Genomic DNA, 19,256 nt, shown 5'->3' on the forward strand with positions numbered 1-19,256 from the left:
TGACAAAATATACCTTTATTCGTAGATCAGTTTTCTGAGAACAGATGTAAATACAGAATCTGAATACTTGTGGCTCAAACTGAAGCCCTCCTTCACTCACACAGGTTTCTACAGTTAAGCCATTTTAGTCAATGCTATATCAGGTTTCTTTTGGCAGGTATAAGAATGTGAAGAACATTGGGCAGAGTGCTCACAGAGACCAATCCACACTTTCGTGCTGTACTCAAGATGTACTATAAGGTTGAGAATTCACACTTCCTTTTGATAGAACACCCCGTCTGGTTGGTTCGTCCCCTTAGATGCAGTTATCTAACTCCATGTCAACACACATACATTTGCATAAACCTGAAATGAGTTCGAATACAGACATTTGTCTAATTTTCTATGTAGCTTGACTTTATGCAGCACATGAGCTCAAATAAGTTAGATGTGCATACTTCTATTTCTACAACCAAACAGACCTCAAAATATTAAAAAAAAACGTCATTTTCAGCATAGCTTGCTCATAAATGTATGAAAACAGTTGTGCAATAAATGGTTAAACATACAGTATACATTTACACAGAATAGTATCATCTGTCACATTAGCTTTTGCATAAGGAACCAGATTCTACACTGGAAATCTCTGTTTTTATGAAGTGTAACAACAAAATGCACCAAAGTCAGAATCACAATCTGTGAATTTTCAACTTCCAACTATAAATAAACGCAGTGCTACGAAGAGAGAGATAGAAGATGACGTATTCCACAGGTGAAAGGCCATAATGCAGCAGTCCAATTCAATGGAAGTGAAAGTGATGAAAGTTAATTCAGTATTGGAGTAAAATTAAGTTGTTTTATTGATTTTATATCCAGCATTCTGTTGAAATTTAAAGTCCATTGAACTTGCACATTTTAATCCAAGGGTCACACGCCGTACTTCTTCTGTAAGGCTGCAACACATGATCCTTCCAGGTCAGCTTGGTGAAGGAAGTCAAACAGTTCTTTAAGCACTAGGGGAGAGAAAAGTAATACAGCAATGACTGATTGGAAGAAAAGTCCGGGAGAAGAAGATACAATGAAAGTATGAGTTGCCTGTAACAGCTGATCACCCCACCTTTCTTCTCCAGGGAAGACATGAACATGACGGCCATGTCGAAGCGCCTCACGCTTGCTAGACTCTTAAGGACTTCCAGTGTGACAGCCGGCGCTTCATTCCTGCACAAGACTGATGTTAATGTACAGTACGAAACTACATATGCAACTTGTGCTGAACAGAAAACCATTTCAGGTCTAGATGTTTTGTCTAGGAGTATCTTTCACAACTTACTTGATATAGAAAACATGCAGCGTCCTCAGGATCTGATTGAGAATGTCAGGTTCAAGGGAGTTGTGGAAAATGTTTGAATACACCTCTGGCTTAATTTGCTGCAAGATGAGAAAAAGACAAGGCTGAGAATTTTGTCTCAAAAAAGCAATGCAGTGTAATCTTGACATTTATGTAGTGTTCAGTCTTTAACACCAAGTCTGATTTGTTTGTTTGATTCATCATAAATATACATTTTTTATTTTATATAAAAAAAAATAGAAATAGTCATTAAATAGAACAAATTTCAGATTTAAGCTATTTGAAAATGATCTTAAAAAAATAGCAATTAAAATCCATTTTACTGCCTGTGAGGAAAAACAATGTGGTGATGACAGCATATAATTACACCGTCTGAACACACAGATGTGATCTTGTCACCAGTAAATGACAGTGTGAACAGTCAGTTCAGATTCAAACACGCAGCCCACCCTCAGATATCTGTAAATCATTTCAGGCTGGTTTCCAATCTTGCGGAGGTCAGACTCCAGCTGGAAGCTGTTGGTGGGCGGAGGAGGCGGGTCTGTTACTATCGAGGAGGGTTTGGTTGATGGTTCGGGAGGAGGAGTGATTTCTTCCTGTGCTGGTTGTTTTGTCTGTCTGCCAGTGGGAACTCTGGGGAACAAAAGGAGACCGCTTTGTTAAACTGAGCCAAGGGAAATCATCTCAGAAAGTATTCTAACAATTAAAAATGTGTCAGAGGGTTTTAAATAATAATGAAGTTCCACTAACTGCTCAGAGGAGTGTAAGGGGACGTCTGTTATCTCCTCGATCTTGATCATCTTTGCACTGGGTGACATTGACAGTGGCGAGGACTCATCCTCTGCCTCTCTCACCACCTCCTGGACAAAAGACCTGGACCCACCTGACTCCACCTCAGGCAGCGTCACCTTACCACTGATCTCCTCAATGTCAATCCTCCTCAGCGGTTTCTGAGGAGCATTAAATGTTAAAACTCAGTGAACACAGCACAGATTTTTAAAAAACTTCTACTTAAATAATCCTGCTGAGTTTGTCTATCTTTATAAATGAAAAATCATCAGATGCTACAAGATAAAGATAACGTGTCAAGTGTCAATCAACGTCTGTCCTGCCACCTGCTGGACAAATAAAGTTAAAGCATACTGTTCAAAACTACAAATTAGATACAGTGGTATGAAAAAGTTTAGGCACCCCTCTGAGGCTGCATAATAATTTACTCTGTCTTCAAAGAAAATGATCACATTGGCATGCCATTCATTTTCTAATAAAAACTGAGTACTTGAGTATTTTCCAGACAAAGATTTTTAGTGTAGCAATATTAAGTTGTATGAAATTAAATCAGACGTTAAAAATAGGCTGTGCAAAAATTTGGGCACCCTTGTCATTGTGTTGATTTGAACAACTGTAACTACTTAGAACTGATTAATTGGAACACAAAATTCATTTGGTGAGATCATTAAGCTTTAAACTTCATAGCCAGGTGCATCAAATCATGAGAAAAGGTATTTAAGGTGGCCAATTGCAAGTTGTTCTTCTCTTTGACTCTCCTCTGAAGAGTGGCAACATGGGGGCCTCAAAACAACTCTCAAATGACCTGAAAACAAAGATTGTTCAACATTATGGTTTAGGGGAAGGCTACAAAAAGCTATCTCAGAGATTTCAGCTGTCAGTTTCCACTGTGAGGAACATAGTGAGGAAATGGAAGACCACAGGCACGGTTCTTGTTAAGGCCAGAAGTGGCAGGCCAAGAAAAATATCTGAGAGGCAAAGACAACCCACAGACCACCTCCAGAGACCTACGACATCATCTTGCTGCAGATGGTGTCACTGTGCATCGTTCAACAATTGTTGTTCAACAAGTGCACTTTGCACAGGGAGAAGCTGTATGGGAGAGTGATGCGGTAGAAGCCTTTTCTGCACACACGCCACAAACGTAGTTGCTTGAGGTACGCAAAAGTACATTTGGACAAGCCAGCTTCATTTTGGAATAAGGTCCTGTGGACTGATGGAACAAAGTTTGAGTTATTTGGTCATAACAAGGGGCGTTCTGCATGGCGGCGAAAGAACACAGCATTCCAAGAAAAACACTTGCTGCCCACAGTAAAATTTGGTGGAGGTTCCATCATGCTGTGGGGCTGTGTGGCCAGTGCCGGTACTGGGAATCTTGTTAAAGTTGAGGGTCGCATGCAGGTCAGCAGATTCTTGAGAATAATGTTCAAGAGTCAGTCACAAAGTTGAAGTTACGCCAGAGCTGGATATTTCAACAAGACAACGACCCAAAACACTGCTCAAAATCTACTCAGGCATTCATGCAGAGGAACAAGTACAATGTTCTGGAATGGCCATCCCAGTCCCCAGACCTGAATATCATTGAAAATCTGTGGGATGATTTGAAGTGCGCTGTCCATACTCGGCAACTATCAAACCTAAGTGAACTGTAGATGTTTTGTAAGGAGGAATGGTCCAAAATACCTTCATCCAGAATCCAGACACTCATTAGAGGCTATAGGAAGCGTCTAGAGGCTGTTATTTTTACAAAAGGAAGCTCGACTAAATATTGATGTGATTTTTCTGTTGGAGTGCCCAAATCTATGCACCTGTCTAATTTTGTTTTGATGCATATTGCACATTTTCTGTTAATCCAATAAACCTCATTTCACTACTGAAATAATGCTGTGTCCATCAGTTATTTGATTGATCAAAATGAAATTGCTGATCCAAACACCCAATGATTTATAAATGAAAATAATGGAAATTGTCAGGGGTGCCTAAACTTTTTCATACCACTGTATAGACAAAAAGAAGGGAAAAAAGAGACAAAATTCATTTCATTATTCTATAATCATGGCAGCAGCTATCTATTATTTCTTTTAATTATACAACTAGCAATTTAGCCTACAAAATATCAAACAAAATGACAAGTGACCATCACACGTAATCAGAGCCCATAATGTGTCCAGCAAATATTTGTCTTTTTACTATGAATTTCTCCTAATCTTTATCTTTATTGCCTTCAGTGTAGCAAAATGCAGAGACAGTATTTTAAGGCTTGATTAGTCGTGAACACACAGCTCTGGTAGGCATCAAAAAATAACTTCTCCACTACAGGAGAGCTGCGTGACTCACAGTTGAGCGCAGATGTGTTGGTTTGTCTATTGGCTGAACTGTTCTCCTCTGTGAGCTGTCTGGTGTTTGAAGGAGGCCGCTGGAACCAACGTCCTGACAACACAAGACAAGAGAAATTATATTTGTTGAACATCAAATTAATTCAAATTTTATGCATCCATTAGTCATCTTGGCATCAGGTTTGTGTTTCAGATTTTTGCTGATTCTCCTATCCAAAGGGATTTAAAGCACAGCAGTGGAAAACATTAATTCTCTAAATGACAAACAACTGCAAAGAATACAAAGGTTATGAGTGGAAACTCGTTAAAAAAATATTCTTTCTTTTTACCACTACTTCCCAGTTCTGATTACAGTCTAAACTTTATTATATACGGAACTAAATGCACTTTAATGACTGGAACTTGAAACATACAATCTGGAGTTTTTGGAGTTCATTCAGTGCCTGCTTGTTTCCTGGTTCCAGTTTCAACACCTCCTGAAAATCTGTGACATACAAACATACAGTCAATACATAAAAAATATCATTTCTTGCATATATTATTTCTATGCAATTTTTCTAGCAAATTAATTTAAAGACAACACTTGTTGAATGTTTCCATGTATAAAAGGAGTTTACAATGAACTGGCCTAGTGTAGAATAAGAGCAACAGAATTAAAATTACACCAACAGTAGACAGACAGACTATCTAGAAGAATACAGCTAGATCTGCAACAGTCTTGCTGGAATTAAAAACACATAAAATGTAGTTGCTGCAGTTCATCTTTGGAAGACAGTGTTGCACCTTGTTTGGCCTCCTCCAGCTTTCCTAAAGCCACTCTGGCAGTGGCTCTGCGGGCAAATGCCTTGGAGTAAGAACTGTCCAGAGAAATGGCTTTAGTGCAGTCTTCCTCTGCCTCCTTAAACCTGAAGAAAAACAGAACAACACAAATGGAGAAGGTTTGCCGTGTATATGCTGCTGTTCTGACGTGTTATTTCAAACAGTTTTCTACCCTGAAAAGAAAATGTGCTGGAACAAGGGAATGTTGTGCTTACTTCTCCAGCTTGAGGAAGGCCATGGCTCTGTTGGCGGGCAGAAGCACGTTCATGCTGTCAGCCTCCATGCCTCTGCTGTAGCACTCTGCGGCAGCTTCATACTTCCCCTCTTTGAAATAAGCATTCCCCTGAAAGACACATTCATCACCATCACCACTGGGAGGAAATGTTCCCACAAACATGTCTTTTAATTATACCAGGGGATTAAATTACTCTTAAATCACATATGGTCACATTTTCATTTTACCAGCAAACCACAGCACAGCTTACTCTGTCTTTCTGTATAACCGCCTCCTGTCGTCTCTGCTGTTCCTCCATCAGTCTCTGCTGTTCCTCCATCAGTCTCTGCTGCTCGGGGTCGACTGTTGGAGGCTGCGTAGCTTCACTCGGGGTGGTTGGCGCCTGTTGTCCAAGGATCTGAAACAAGCCAGAAGACAGAAGGAAATAAGCCACAAAAAAAAAAAAAAAAAAAAAGAAACTGGAGAGATATTGCCACAAAAATCACTTCACCTCTTTGATTTTCTTCACTTCATTCTGTGCCTCCAGGTTTCCAGGGTCAAGCTTGAGAACCATCTCATAATCTGCACAGAAACAGATTCATATTGTTATCTCAGACAGTGTGCTCGAGTTCAACGAGCTGCCTCGTCCTGTTAACAGTTATCACCTTCTAACGCAGAGTCGTATTTCTTCAGCGCGAATCGTGCTGCTCCTCTCCGTGCGAACGCTTTGAAGTAGTTGCTGTCCAGAGCGATCGCCAAGTTGCAGTCGGACTCGGCCACAGCGTACCTGCAAAGAACAAACTCGGTCATTTACGCGCAGAACTTTTCTATGAATTTTGTATCAAATACACATCAATGCTGCTATGCTGAAAAGCTAAAACACAGCACCTATGTGTTACATTCATTTATATATTTTCTAAAAGATCATTTATGGCACAACACAACATTCAAGTGTTAATCAACGATGTTTACTTTTTGAGTCTGATGAAGGAGGCGGCTCTGTTTGTGGGAAGCACTGGGTTGTAAGGATCTGCACCCATTCCTCTGGTATAGCATTCAATGGCATCGTCATATTTCCCATCTTTGAAAAACTGATTACCCTGAAAATAAAATAAAAGTATATTCTGCTTTAATTTTCACTTTTTCCTCAGTTTTTTTTTATACAGTACTTCTCATAGAATATTTACCTTTTCCTTCTCAGCCAGCGCTCTCTCCTGATCAACTGCAGCTTCCTCTGAGTCTGACTCATTTGACTCTGCAGGACTTGACTCTTTATCCATCTCAGACAGAGCCTTGTCCTGCCAGCAGAGAAACAGAAAGCGTTAGTGGACCCCTTCTCAGTTTCACTGATAATGGTGAGTGCAGTTCACAAGCTTGTCTGCATTTATTCTAAGTGATGCAATAGCTACCACATCAAACTTGTCCCATGACCGATAGTCATAGGCTTTTATCCTTGGTGTTTCCTTCGGCTCCTCTGCTTTTGCGTCACCGTTGCCTGTGGGTGTCTTCTTTCTCTTCTTCTCTCTCATTTTTGTTTTGTAGTCCTTGTTGCGCACAGGTGGCAGCGTTTTCTACAGCAGAAAGACAGACAGAAAACTGATGACACCATCCTAAACGTTATCTGCTCATGTGATGGATGGGTGCATGTCTACAGCAGGAACAAACCTGCACCTCCTGCACTCCTCCTGCCGTCCTCAGCTGCTCGTCCCTCTTCTTTATGTCTGTCTCCCAGCTCTCCAGCTCCTTCATGAAGCCGTGCAGATCCTCCGCATTCTGCCGCATCTGAAGCTGTAACTCAATGGCTTTGCTCCCTCCGGACATTCCTGCGAAACAAGACATTTGGTTTTGGAGAAATTCTTTAACACTTGTTGCTACAGTTGTTGCCTTGAGGTCGATGTTAAAGTCGGGAGGAAAACACTAGAATCACGCTGTCATGCTTTGGCGGCTAGCAGCTATAGCTCACAGTAATACTAATATTACAAATATTCCGAGATAATAAAGTAAATTAAAAGGACTCTGTAGCTTGTAAAGTACCTGCCGCTTCTTTCTCCGGGTGATAATCACAGTTAAAACGTGGCTGCAGTTAGTTTGGCAAAGTACTACAAACAAAACGTGTCGTCATTCTGTGCTTTCTGTTTACGTTCAGAGCCATGACAGCGGACTCCCAGCAGCCTTTGCGTTGCTAAGCATGCGCAGCACGTAACCAAAGATCGTCTATGTTACAACCAATCTCTTACTTAAATAAACTTTCTCTTACTTTTCGGACTGTAAAAGGTCAGTAAAGAATAAAACGATATTTCAAAAAAAACTATACACCGCAGAAGAGTTCACTTTAGTCTCGGACGTTTGACATTAGCAATATTTTGTGGTTTCTGAATGTCTCTCAAGGTCTATAATTTACTAAGTACAGTCTACAGGCTATACACAAAGTAGATAGGCCAAGAAACAGTGACGTTTTAAAAATATGAACAAAAAATGTGTATTTAAAGGTGGCTCCGGGTCTTATTTGCCTTGTCAGTTCAAAAAATGTCTCTCTGTGTGTAAACTCTCCTCTACATGGGTATGGCAAGTGGATAATGCCAGTTAAGGATTACCAAGAGAAAGAGAAGGAGTAGTCTACCCCTTCGCCACCACCAGACCATGTGGAGTTTTGAATGAGATTGATTGGGACTGCAGACGAAAGACCGGTGGCAATGTTAAGGCGAGTGCATGGTGGTGAGACGGCAGTGTATATAAGAAACTGTCGCCTAAAAATACACCCACTATGTAGGTTTGAACCAGGTACATCAGTTTAAAACCGTGTCATACACAAGTTGTCTCCATGTACGTTGCCTGGTTACCATCAGACATGGACGGCCAGCATTTTTAAGATGTTTGTCTTTATGTAGACTGTAGTGCTGTTGTAAGATGGGATGAGTTAAGATTTAGTATTACTATTTTGTATATGTTTTCAAGATTATTTCACTTACCCACAACCTGAAAATAGTTTTAATGCAGTAACTATCAACATTAATGCTAAGTGTAAATTTTAAAATAGTGTGTTTCATGTGTATAAAGTTTGGATTCGTAAATGCATTTGTTGTACTGCTTTTATGTTATTTCCTATGAACTTGAAAGTGGTTAATGTGAAAAGACAGTAGACGCATGTATTGGCGCACAGATCCTCTTTCTAACTAAATGTCACATGTAGTGATGGGTGAAACAAAACTTTCTGAAGCAATGAATCAATATGAAACAACTGCATTGAAAATAGTTCACTGTTTCGAAGCATTTGATACAGTCAAAATGGCGACATCTGCTTCGCAACTATCGGTATTGCATTTATGTGGCTTAATTAAATCTGAGAGCGAGATGTAACAGCATGAAGCACTCACCATATAATTAGGTTTTGCTTTTGGTCCAACTATGGCGAGTTCGAGTTAACGACCTGACTACGTGTTCTAAATAGACGATCTTTACCATATTCTAGTCTAAGTCTTAACAAAACTGCTTTGAAAAAACGTATTTTATCACCTTTTTACGTCAAATTAAAGTAAATTGTGTTTCTCGACTTTTATGCAAAACAGCGATGTGGATAAAAATCACAAATAAATGAATGAATAAAGAAATTCGTAGTTATTACCTTTGACCTACACCACGTGACCACAGTTATGACCTCTCCTGCTAGCTAGCAGCAGCTCACCAGCAGAAAACTTGATACTAACATTTTCAAATTGCAGACAAACATTTCACAGCATGGACCAGACAAAACAAGAGGAAGAATATGGATACGACTTATTCCCGGAGAGGAACAGGGGGAAGTACAAGAAGGGATCAATCGCAGAGAGCTTGTTCACTTTCAATAACAAGTGTCAGGTCATGTTGCAGTTCGCAGTGGAAACTAGTGAGTATTGAAGCTAGTTAACCCTTACATAGTTTTACATTTTGACATTTGAAGCAATAAAGGCACCCTAAATTACATTCTTTAAACCTGAAATGTTATGAGTTTTTCTAAAGTGGCCCGGAATATACAAAAACGGAAATATTTCAAAATTATTCACGTCGTGCAGCTGGGAGTTAAAACGTTACGTTTTAGCACGTACAGGGTGTTGATTAATAGTTTTAATGGCTTTAATGAAACCTGCCATTCAAATGTTGTCCTTCACTTTCAATAAATTAATATAAGTAATTATGGCTGTTATGTTCTCTTGTTTTAGATAACATGAGATCATAATATAATGTGATTGTGGATGTATTTTCTCTATAAACGAATAGTGTCAAACCTAATGAAAACACTCTCTGCTCTCTGAAGCATTAATGAAGGATTAATCATCCATTTATTAATGACTGATAAGATATCTATGGATGCAAAATACATTTGTGGTTCAAAATTTGTTATATGGACTAATTTATAAAGGAACACTGGGCAGGGTGAGAATAGGAACAGTATGTAAGGGTTAATTGCCCTTTTTAATGGAAATGTCATCTCAGTAGCGAGCAGTGGATGTTTAATCCAATTAAGAAGTTTCCTGATGCGTGTGTTTGTGTTTTTGTTTTAACTAGCTGTGTCAGTTTAATTAGCTCTAATTGGTTTTTTGCTTCTGTCAGGTCCGTATGCCAAACTCCTCCTCAGTGCCATGAAGAGTTCAGGATGGTATGTATTAAGTTCAGTGCTGGAAAATAACATAAGTACATTTACTCAAGTACTGTGCTTACGTATAATTTTGTGGTAAATATTGTACTTTCTATTCCACTACATTCATTTGACAGTTTTAGTTACTTTTCAGATGTCGATTTGACACAATTGATAATATAACAAGATTTTAAAATACAACACATTGTTAAAGATGAAACCAGTTCTTTCCAACCTTTTTGGCTTTTGACTTCTTACAAAAGGCAGTGTGTAGTCGGGGTCACATTTTAGATGTCTATGAGTTGTTAACAGCTCCACCAAATAGTAATTTCTCTCTCTACTACATGGCTACATGGTTCTCACATGGTTTCATTTCAGGAAATGCTCAAATGATCCAATATTTCACCAAAAATGAAAGAATAGAGAAAAAGTCCAAAAACTGAAAACAGATTGGTGTATCAGAACTTTTTTTACATTACTGTATTGATACTTTTACCTAAGTAAAGGATCTGAACCACTGATAATGCTAATATATGGGTGTATTTGTGATTCTGAACCTTTAAATTGGTGTTTCTATTGACTGTCTGCTTGTGTACACATAGTTTTACATATTCAGTTACTACTACTTCTTCTCTTATCAGGGGTGTATTCCAGAAAGCGGATTTAGTGAAAACTCTGAGTTTGTTAACCCTGAGTTTGTTAAGCTCCAGAAAGAGAGGTAACTTAAACTCTGGGTCAGTTACTATGGTAACTTGGCAGAGGTTTGCTGTCTGTCAGAATCTAAATCCTGGTTGGATAACAGTTAAGTTACTCAGGACTTTCTAAAGTTACCACTTTTATGTGCATCAGTCATTTCTTAGAGGTTTTTGGCTTCACATTCAAATATTACACAGCATGAATTCCTCCTCAGCTTAGAATAAAACATCTGCATGTCCTTCTGTTATAACTCTGAGACCCTGAGTGCACACAAGACAGCTGTCAGTTTGTTAGAGCAGCTCCTGACCTGAAATGTTTATTGCACATAATGTGTAATCTCAGTTTAAATCTCAAAAATCAGTATAGAGCTTTAGACATATAGGATCAATGAATAATTATCTCTTATCACTCATGATGTGATATTGGAGATTATATGTTAATATTTCTGAATGAGCAGCATCACTGAATACTGTTGAGCCAAGATATAAATAGATGTTTAAAATATTAAAATCTATTGTGTTTTAACCTCGACGCCTTTTCAAGTACAAATCACCAAACACATTATTACTGGATCAGACTGTGATCTTACAGTCATGTCTCTGTGTCTTTGATCTATATATGTTTTAAATCTTTAACTATATTTTTCATCTTCAGTTGCTGCCTCTTGTGTTTTGTCCCATCAGATTAAAGCTGAACAAATATATTCAAAATGTAATGTAGCTGCAGCCTGATACACAGTCAGATTCCACTTTATCATCATTAAGGACATGTAAGTCTGGTAAATGATGAATTAATAGATAACACTGAATAAAACTGAATTGTGTTAACTTATTGACACTTTGCCCACTCTGACTTAGGTTCTCTTTTAAAGACAAATGTGTACAGTCTGCATACACATGCGTTAATATCTCTACATCCACTGGATTAAAATGGAGTTGATTGAACCAACTCTGATAAGCTGTTCTGAAACCGATAAATCTGAGTTTCCCATCTAGGGGTTCATCGACTCAGAGTTCAGGGTTAGACTCAGAGTTTGTTGAAGCTGCTTTCTGGAGCTACTGCTAACAACAACAGCAGTAGCAACTACAACAGTTTAATTTTATTGGTACCAGTCAAAAGGTTGGACGCACCTACTCATTCAAGGGTTTTTCTATTTTTACTGTTTTCTACACTGCAGAACAATACTGAAGACATCACACTGTGAAATAACACATTTGGAATTAGGTAGTAAACAAAAAAAAGTGTTATACAAATCAAAATATATTTCATATATAAGATCTTCAAAGTAGACACCGTTTGCTTTGACGACATCTTTGCACACTATCAGCATTCTCTTAACCAGCTTCATGAGATCGTCACCTGCAGTGGTTTTCAATTAACAGGTGTGCATTGACAAAGGTTAACCGGTAGAATTTCTTGTCTTCTTAATGTATTTGAGACCATCAGTTGTGTTGTGTACATGATTCCGTATATGTCATAATGTAGTGTGTCGTGCAAAAAAACACAAAAGAAGAAAGCCAACAATCAACAATGCATGAGAACAAATGAAATGATTGAATCAAGGCACAGCCATGATATTGCTTTTTAAATTCAATGCAATAAAACTTCTCTTCATCATTTGTGTTTGGAGCATCGACTACATGCTGCGACTAATTTCACTGAGTCCTAGTAAATATTCCCATTGTCACATAAAAGTCACCATGTACAGTATAACTATTACTTTTAGACTCAGATGCAATCATTTAACTGTACTACATTTTAGCCAGATATTTTTAGGACACTTAGAAACTCACCTACTTTCTCCGTTTGATGCAGCAAAGTGTTGAAAGACCGACATTTCTCCTGTGAAGATTGTGACGGCACAGTCAGCGGTGGCTTTGATGCTGCTTCTTCTCAAGTAAGAATAATATGCAGTAATAAATTTAATGCAGATTGTGCTGAATTAGAAGAACTTCAGTGGTCAGCAGTGATGAGATTCGTGTTTGTTTGCAGATCGTTTTGTGTCAGAACAACATCCACCAGCAGTCCCATATGAACCGAGTGGTCACGCATGAGCTCATCCACGCCTTTGACCACTGCCGGGCCCATGTGGACTGGTTCAGCAACTTCAGACACCTGGCTTGTTCTGAGGTGAGCACCCACTTGTTTAACACTGGCTGCATTTAAGCCGTGGTGATTCTGGTTATTGTGTCTGATTCAACAGGTTCATGTGTGTCAGTGAACTTTTGACGTTTTGTTACTGTTGTCATTAATAAATTCAGATAAGTTACAACAGTCTCTGATACTTCCACTGAAATCAGTGACATTTTCATGCTACAGTAAGCATCCGTTTAAATTGTATCATTTTAGATTGTTTTTAGGTATTTATAATTATTTATTAATGTATTTATTAACAATTCTACATATAGTTTTTGAAGTTTATAGCCTTCGTTGTTTTTAGCTTTGTGATTAACATAATTTGTTCATTCTTTCCTATCAACTGTGAGTGTATCTGTTGATCTGGGTGGCGAGCTGCTGCATTCAACTGTCGTTACAGGGATGAATAAACTAATTTTTTATGGAATCTCTCTTCTCTATGAAATCACCTTACAACCATAGTTTTCTGCCATTGATTGACATGTTTTCTTATGATTAACAGTACCAGTCAAAAATTTGGACACACTTTCAAAGAATGGGAATGTGTCTTAAATTTAAGGAGCTGGTTAAAGGTTATACTGGTCATTGGAGCTGAAAAATAATATAAAAAATAATAATAGTAATAGTATTTTTGATAATCCGAAGTTTTTTTGTGTCATTCTTTCAGATTCGGGCAGCTAACCTCAGTGGAGACTGTTCCTTTAGCAATGAAGTCGCAAGATTCAACTTTGGCCTGAAGCAGCATCATCAGGTACATTCACTGGGCATAATGTAACTCTAAGGCACATTAGCTACTATCTAAAACTTAACTCATCTTTTCTGCTTGGACAGGAGTGTGTCCGCGGCCGCGCCCTTCGCTCCATCCTGGCCGTGAGGAAAATTAGCCGAGAGGAGGCGGAGAAAATAGTCGACGAGGTCTTTGACACGTGTTTCAACGACCACGCGCCGTTCGGACGAATCCCGCACAGCAAGAAGGACGCCAAGTTTGCCTACAGAGATTATGAGAACAGAGATCGATATTATGCAAACCTTTAGTGTCGTCACATTCTCATTTAAGTCCCAAGGGTGCTCTGGCTGGTGGTGACGCTGACAAAAGCTTGGCAGTGTCAGGGCCTCAGTCAGCATAAAAGCCTCAACAGAATGACTGTGCCGAAAACGATCATATCCCCTCAGAATGGATTTTCACAGTGATTTGTCCTTGGAAAAGGATGTGAGTTTAAAGCAAAGGATGGAGTCAGTTTCATTTTCTACTGTTTGGACATTAATTCTCTATAAAGGGATTCTAAGGAGTGATTTTTTCCTCTGCAAGTAAAGTATTAGAAAAGAAGAGACACCAGTAATTTTTTTGTCATTTGTTTTTAGGTGATCAGTGGGTGCTTTTTAAGGAAATACAAAATTTCCTTTTTGTCCATCAATGTTTGCTGTGAAAGTCATATGATGACAAGTAAGGACACATTTCATTGCTGGCTCTTCATCTTGTTGCCACATTGACCTCCACTAACTTCTTGTAAATAGAGCTGATTGTGCTTAAATTAAACAGAATCAACTTGTGTTTGAATTAAAGTTTGATTCCTCTGAACAACTTAGATTTTACATTTTTTTTTGTGTGTCTTATCTGTTTGTTTCTAGCTCCTCAAAGTCATTTTTGAGGACTCAAAGGGGTGTTGTGTTCGACCTTGGCACAAAAAGTTTGAATTTATGACTTGACAAAGAAGAGCAAGGAAGCCCATTGCTGATTATAACGTGTTAATGTCTAATCCCATGAGAGGATTCTTCCAATTAACATGTGAGACAAGTACCATGAGTAAAGCGGGAAAAGTTCTTCCACAACAACGCAGTCAACTTTGTTCACATCTGTGCTGCCCCTGTAAAATGTCATTGCTGACATCTTTATTGGACATTAGCATTTAAAGAATCTCGTATCCCTCCACAGAGATTAATGAGGGAAAAAGTTATAAAGGAATTAGCCTCATAATCCCCCCCCTTTCCTCCTCCATCTCCTCCTCCTCTACTCACTATCTCAAAGACAACACTCCCTGCATCATAATCAGGAAGTCACTAAGGGTGTCTGCTGCTGGAGCGTAATATGCCACTTATCTCGACATTCTCCACTTAGAAAACACTACAAAAAACATGAGATGAGCGTGGGCCTGAACAACAAGGCGAGTGGGTGGGATGGGACGAGCAAAGAAGATTAGGTTAATTTTAGAAGCTTAGAGAAAATGATGAAAGTGGGATTAATGTGAGGCAAACACAGGAAGACAAAAGAGGGAAAATTATATTTGGATTTGTGCAATGTCATACACCCAAGTAAGCTAAATGGAGAAATCATACAAAACAATAGAATTACAAGTGGAATTGTCCACATATCAAATGCCAGCTATTAAACACATTTGATACAGTTATAGATGCCAAACAAGGTTGTGAATTTGTTAACTGACTTATTTCATGTTCTCACACTGAGTTCAGGACTGCAATCAGGATTAGAAATACAGAAGTCATGAGTTCAAGTTCTCACAGTGATCTGACCCCAACATTTAAGTCTTATAAACATATTAGGTGTACGAATGCTGAAATCAACCAACAAAGAAACCACCATGTCAACATTTTTAATTAAAGAATGATAACTCCCTCCAGGTTGCTAAAAACTCCAGTTTCCTGTAAAAACTACAGAGGATGTGACCTTAGTGTCCTCAGTGATAGCTACATTCCTGACAGTTTAATTTGCTATTCTCTTTTTTTAACCATATAAAGAGGTATGTATGGGAGATTTTGAAACCTTTTTATAAATTGATTATTAATTTACTGTTTTTACCACTTTGGGGCAGTGTTGTGGCAGAAAAAGGTGGATCATAGAGGAATCAGATGGTCGAGACACAGGTGTCAGATGGGGAATCTTTTTATTCCTAGCGGCCCTACTAATAATGTAGTCAGAGATATCTTCCCCCATTACAGAACGTGATATGCCTTTTTATACTGAAGACAGGCTGTGTGTGTGTGTATGTGTTTGTGTTGCGTGATAGGTTTCATCCTGTTTACCAGACTCTTTGGCTATCCCAAATCCTAAAGAAGGGTGGAACATTTCTCAATTTCACTTATCTTGGACTTTGACCAAATGTTAGTGGGCGTCTCTGCGCTATGTGTGTGGCACTTCGCCCCTTTCCCAACATTCCAGATGTCTCCTGTTTTGGTTTGGTGGGCTGACATGTTTGGCATCAGTATAGGTCACAGTGACCTGGCTCTCATTCCCCTACCGCAGCACAACAAGCTGTAAACATATCAAGTTATTAGTGGCAAACCTGTTAGCAACCAGTTGCTAATTTAAACATCCAGCAGACACAGAACAACATGAACATTCATTTGGAGTTGTGTTTCATGCTAACTTTCATACATACATACTAACAGCTAATATAAGTCCAATTTTAATGACTTTTAGCTCTGTTTTAGTCTCTACCAACTACCAAGGGAAATATCTGGCTTTTTAACAACTATACAGCTTTAGTCGCTAACTTTGCCTGTTAGCCATTTGGTGCTAGGAAGGTGGTGTAAATTCAGTTTATTAGTTTCTTTGACAAAAACAATTGAGGCTGAAAACAACGAGAGTGGTACATGAGACTGAAGCAATACAGTAAAGTTGCAGGCTGTAAAACTAAAAGATGCTAACATAGAGCTGGGGGGAACTGAGTGGTGGAGACAATTCTCTGGGGGTTCTTCACTATGAGTGACTCCTTTTATATTAGTAATTTGATCAATTTTTAATTCAAAAATATTGATTAGAGCAGCTTTAAAGTAAAATAAAAATGTTTTATGTAGTAGTATATAGACAATTGCCAAAGAAACATCATGTAACTGGAGAAATTACATTAGAAATAAAACATGCACAAGCAAAGTGTGAATGCATTTATAGCAGTTTATTCTCTGCAACACTTAATTTAAACATTACCAAAGCAGTTATATTTAAATCAGTTTGTTATATAGAGTCGTAGTATCTGGCCTCTCTCGATCATGACGGCTGTATTATGTCAGTCCAGTAGATGGCACTTTTGGCCCACTAATCCTCATCATCAGGACATGTGAGTCCAATCCAGTATTGAAAAGAAAGTGGTGTTACTGTTTTATTGATACATATAATTGAATTCATTTCATTGAGTCCTGTTCCAGGTGAATGTTGGGCCTTTTATGAGCCGAGATAGGGTGCTGTAATCGAGTTGCCACTGAGAAGAGTGACATCTTTCATTATTCCATCTATTTAAGCAGGCTGCACCCACTGTGATCTAATTAGACTGCTCCAGCAACACTGAAATCCTTTCACTAATCTGCTGTAAGACAACACATTAACCCAAAGAGTGCTAATGAACTCATCTCATTAATTAGAATAATGCCAGATTTAGTTGTAGCACAGAGATGTGATGAAGAGCGAGGACCCCCACTTGCCTTTGCGAAGTTTTAAGGTGTCTGCTCTTTGTGGGGGTTGAGTTGATCATGTGAGACTGCTGAATTATTTAGCTGTGAATGTGAAATGTAAGATATTGGTATTACTGGCCTTGTGTTTCTGCACGACAAATCTTTTCAGAAAAATGTGTGATGAGATTTTTTTTTTCTTTTTCTTTTTTGGCACATACACTTGCTTCTCAAGGTCTCAAATGAACTTGTGACAAATGTGAATGAAAGAAAGAAGAAGAGGACAGACCTGAGGAAAAGCTGCACGATATGGCATCCTTTGGCCATTTTTCTGTCCCATCTCCGGCACTCTGGGGAAACACTTGAACAAAGAAAATATATTGAGTCCAGTCACCTGCTCCTTAGCCTGAGGAGAACAATCATATTCAGCCGATTGAGGACAAGAGTGCAGATCTAAAGATGGCCATGTGAATCTTGTTTTATCAGCTGACATTATGTCTGAGTTCAGATATTTGAGAATAAATATCATAGTGAGGAGAAGAAGAATAGATATAACACTGACAGTTAACGAAACATTATGGTAGCACAGTATGCTATTATTACTGCTAATTTAGTGGAGTAAGTAGCTGCATTAGCAGTCAGTATTAGCGTATTATTATGTTTAACATTTTGGGAAATATGCTTATACACTTACTTGCCATGAATTCAATGAAAACATTGATACCACTTATATCTGTATGGTAAATATGAAGCTACCGCCAGCAGCCTGTTAGCTTAGCTTAGTGCAAAGAATGGAAAAGGGGGGAAAAAGCAAGCCTGACTGTTCGGGTAACAAAATACACCTATGAGCACCTCTAAAGTTCACTAAGTTCACGTTATATCTTTTTTGTTTCATCCATACACAAACTGAAGTCTAAAAACAACTTGTGGTTTTACGGGGGATTGGGACATAACTCCAAGTCTTTGCTAAGCTAATAACCTCAAATTTGGCATCAAATTGTCCAAAATGTCAAACTATTTTATATATTTAATTTATTATCACTGCTATCATTAAAAGTGGTAGACACTGTAGTAGTAGCCTTATTCATAACTTTATATATGAGTTTTGCAAAATGAAATTTGATGAAATATGAAATGGTATCCCCCTTCACATGATAAAATAATCATGATTTCTGTTTCTACTTTATTATTCAAATCTATAGATGACCGGTGAGTATCCACTACTGCCAACAGAATGCAGCTGTTGTGATTAATAGTGCATGCGGTACTTTGGAAAGCGATATAATTCATTAGGTTGTTAACAGGCAACACTGACGATGGAGGAAAAAGTGAGAATCATTATAATGCACAGCACAAACCCTCTGAAGGCGAACCGTCTAACCTGACAATTAACTTCCCCAGCAGGGAAGCTCTGTTTGAGACCGCTGTGGGGGGGTGGGCATGCAAATCAATTAATTATGTGTGCGAGCTGAGGATTAATTAAGGAGTTGTTTAAAGTTGGCAGAGCCCATCTTTGTATTACTTACTTTTATGTAATTTGAGCACAACTCTTTGGCCTATCTCTCTCAAACTATGCCCATCTGTAACCTGAATTAATAGTCGGTTGACCCAAATTACAAAGAAAATTAGATTTTCTCACTTACTCCACAGCCCTCATTGACAGTTTTCCTCGGAACTACTGTCTAGCAAAGAAATAGACCCTTGGAAAACTGCTGATGGTGTATTCTGTGAATTGTTTTACACTGTTTGACAGTTTCTGTAAAGAAATCTTACTGTAGAAGCTTCAAATGTAATTTTTCAATGCTGTGAACACCACAAATGAAATTCCATTCACTTCTGTTCTATTATGGAGACAGAAATCTCAGAGACAGATGAATGTTTCAGTGCCTCAGCAAATAAAACTCCAACTATCTCCACACTGCATGC

The 19,256-nt window shown here is 38.5% G+C and overlaps 2 protein-coding genes across 4 annotated transcripts; one reads left to right on the forward strand and one right to left on the reverse strand.

Moving 5' to 3' along the window:
* On the reverse strand, positions 1–9,196 carry rpap3 (RNA polymerase II associated protein 3). 3 transcript variants are annotated; one of them, XM_044343256.1, is made up of 17 exons: positions 9,108–9,196; positions 7,151–7,308; positions 6,895–7,056; positions 6,673–6,783; positions 6,458–6,585; positions 6,151–6,272; positions 5,997–6,067; positions 5,757–5,903; positions 5,487–5,614; positions 5,236–5,357; positions 4,866–4,936; positions 4,454–4,546; positions 2,078–2,277; positions 1,777–1,960; positions 1,310–1,407; positions 1,097–1,197; positions 1–992 (listed from the first exon to the last, which is right to left on the reverse strand). In XM_044343256.1, the coding sequence occupies exons 2-17, from the start codon at positions 7,304–7,306 to the stop codon at positions 907–909; spliced, it is 1,980 nt and encodes a 659-aa protein (XP_044199191.1). In that variant the 5' UTR covers positions 7,307–7,308; positions 9,108–9,196; the 3' UTR covers positions 1–906. The 3 variants fall into 3 exon arrangements, with proteins under 3 accessions (XP_044199191.1, XP_044199192.1, XP_044199190.1); XM_044343257.1 differs by lacking the exon at positions 9,108–9,196 and adding an exon at positions 7,520–7,678 and having other exon boundaries at positions 7,157–7,308; XM_044343255.1 differs by lacking the exon at positions 9,108–9,196 and adding an exon at positions 7,520–7,678.
* On the forward strand, positions 9,133–14,515 carry atp23 (ATP23 metallopeptidase and ATP synthase assembly factor homolog). Its single transcript, XM_044343259.1, has 6 exons — positions 9,133–9,368; positions 10,073–10,118; positions 12,609–12,690; positions 12,786–12,923; positions 13,597–13,680; positions 13,761–14,515. Exons 1-6 carry the CDS (start codon positions 9,221–9,223, stop codon positions 13,962–13,964), a joined length of 702 nt encoding a protein of 233 aa, XP_044199194.1. The 5' UTR covers positions 9,133–9,220; the 3' UTR covers positions 13,965–14,515.
* The last annotated feature ends 4,741 nt before the right edge of the window (positions 14,516–19,256 follow it).

This window comes from Thunnus albacares, chromosome 23 (genome assembly GCF_914725855.1).
Source record: "Thunnus albacares chromosome 23, fThuAlb1.1, whole genome shotgun sequence".
Classification (NCBI taxonomy): domain Eukaryota; kingdom Metazoa; phylum Chordata; class Actinopteri; order Scombriformes; family Scombridae; genus Thunnus; species Thunnus albacares.

What these genes read in the sequence shown, in the direction of transcription:
- rpap3 (XM_044343256.1), bottom strand. Translation starts at nt 7,306, where the DNA reads ATGTCCGGAGGGAGCAAAGCCATTGAGTTACAGCTTCAGATGCGGCAG. An exon ending in CCCTTACACTCCTCTGAGCA is followed by an intron (nt 1,961 to 2,077) that starts GTTAGTGGAACT and finishes TTTGTTCCCCAG; the next exon opens with AGTTCCCACTGGCAGACAGA. An exon ending in CTGCATGTTTTCTATATCAA is followed by an intron (nt 1,198 to 1,309) that starts GTAAGTTGTGAA and finishes AGTCTTGTGCAG; the next exon opens with GAATGAAGCGCCGGCTGTCA.
- atp23 (XM_044343259.1), top strand. Translation starts at nt 9,221, where the DNA reads ATGGACCAGACAAAACAAGAGGAAGAATATGGATACGACTTATTCCCG. An exon ending in GCAGTTCGCAGTGGAAACTA is followed by an intron (nt 9,369 to 10,072) that starts GTGAGTATTGAA and finishes TGCTTCTGTCAG; the next exon opens with GTCCGTATGCCAAACTCCTC. An exon ending in TTGATGCTGCTTCTTCTCAA is followed by an intron (nt 12,691 to 12,785) that starts GTAAGAATAATA and finishes GTTTGTTTGCAG; the next exon opens with ATCGTTTTGTGTCAGAACAA.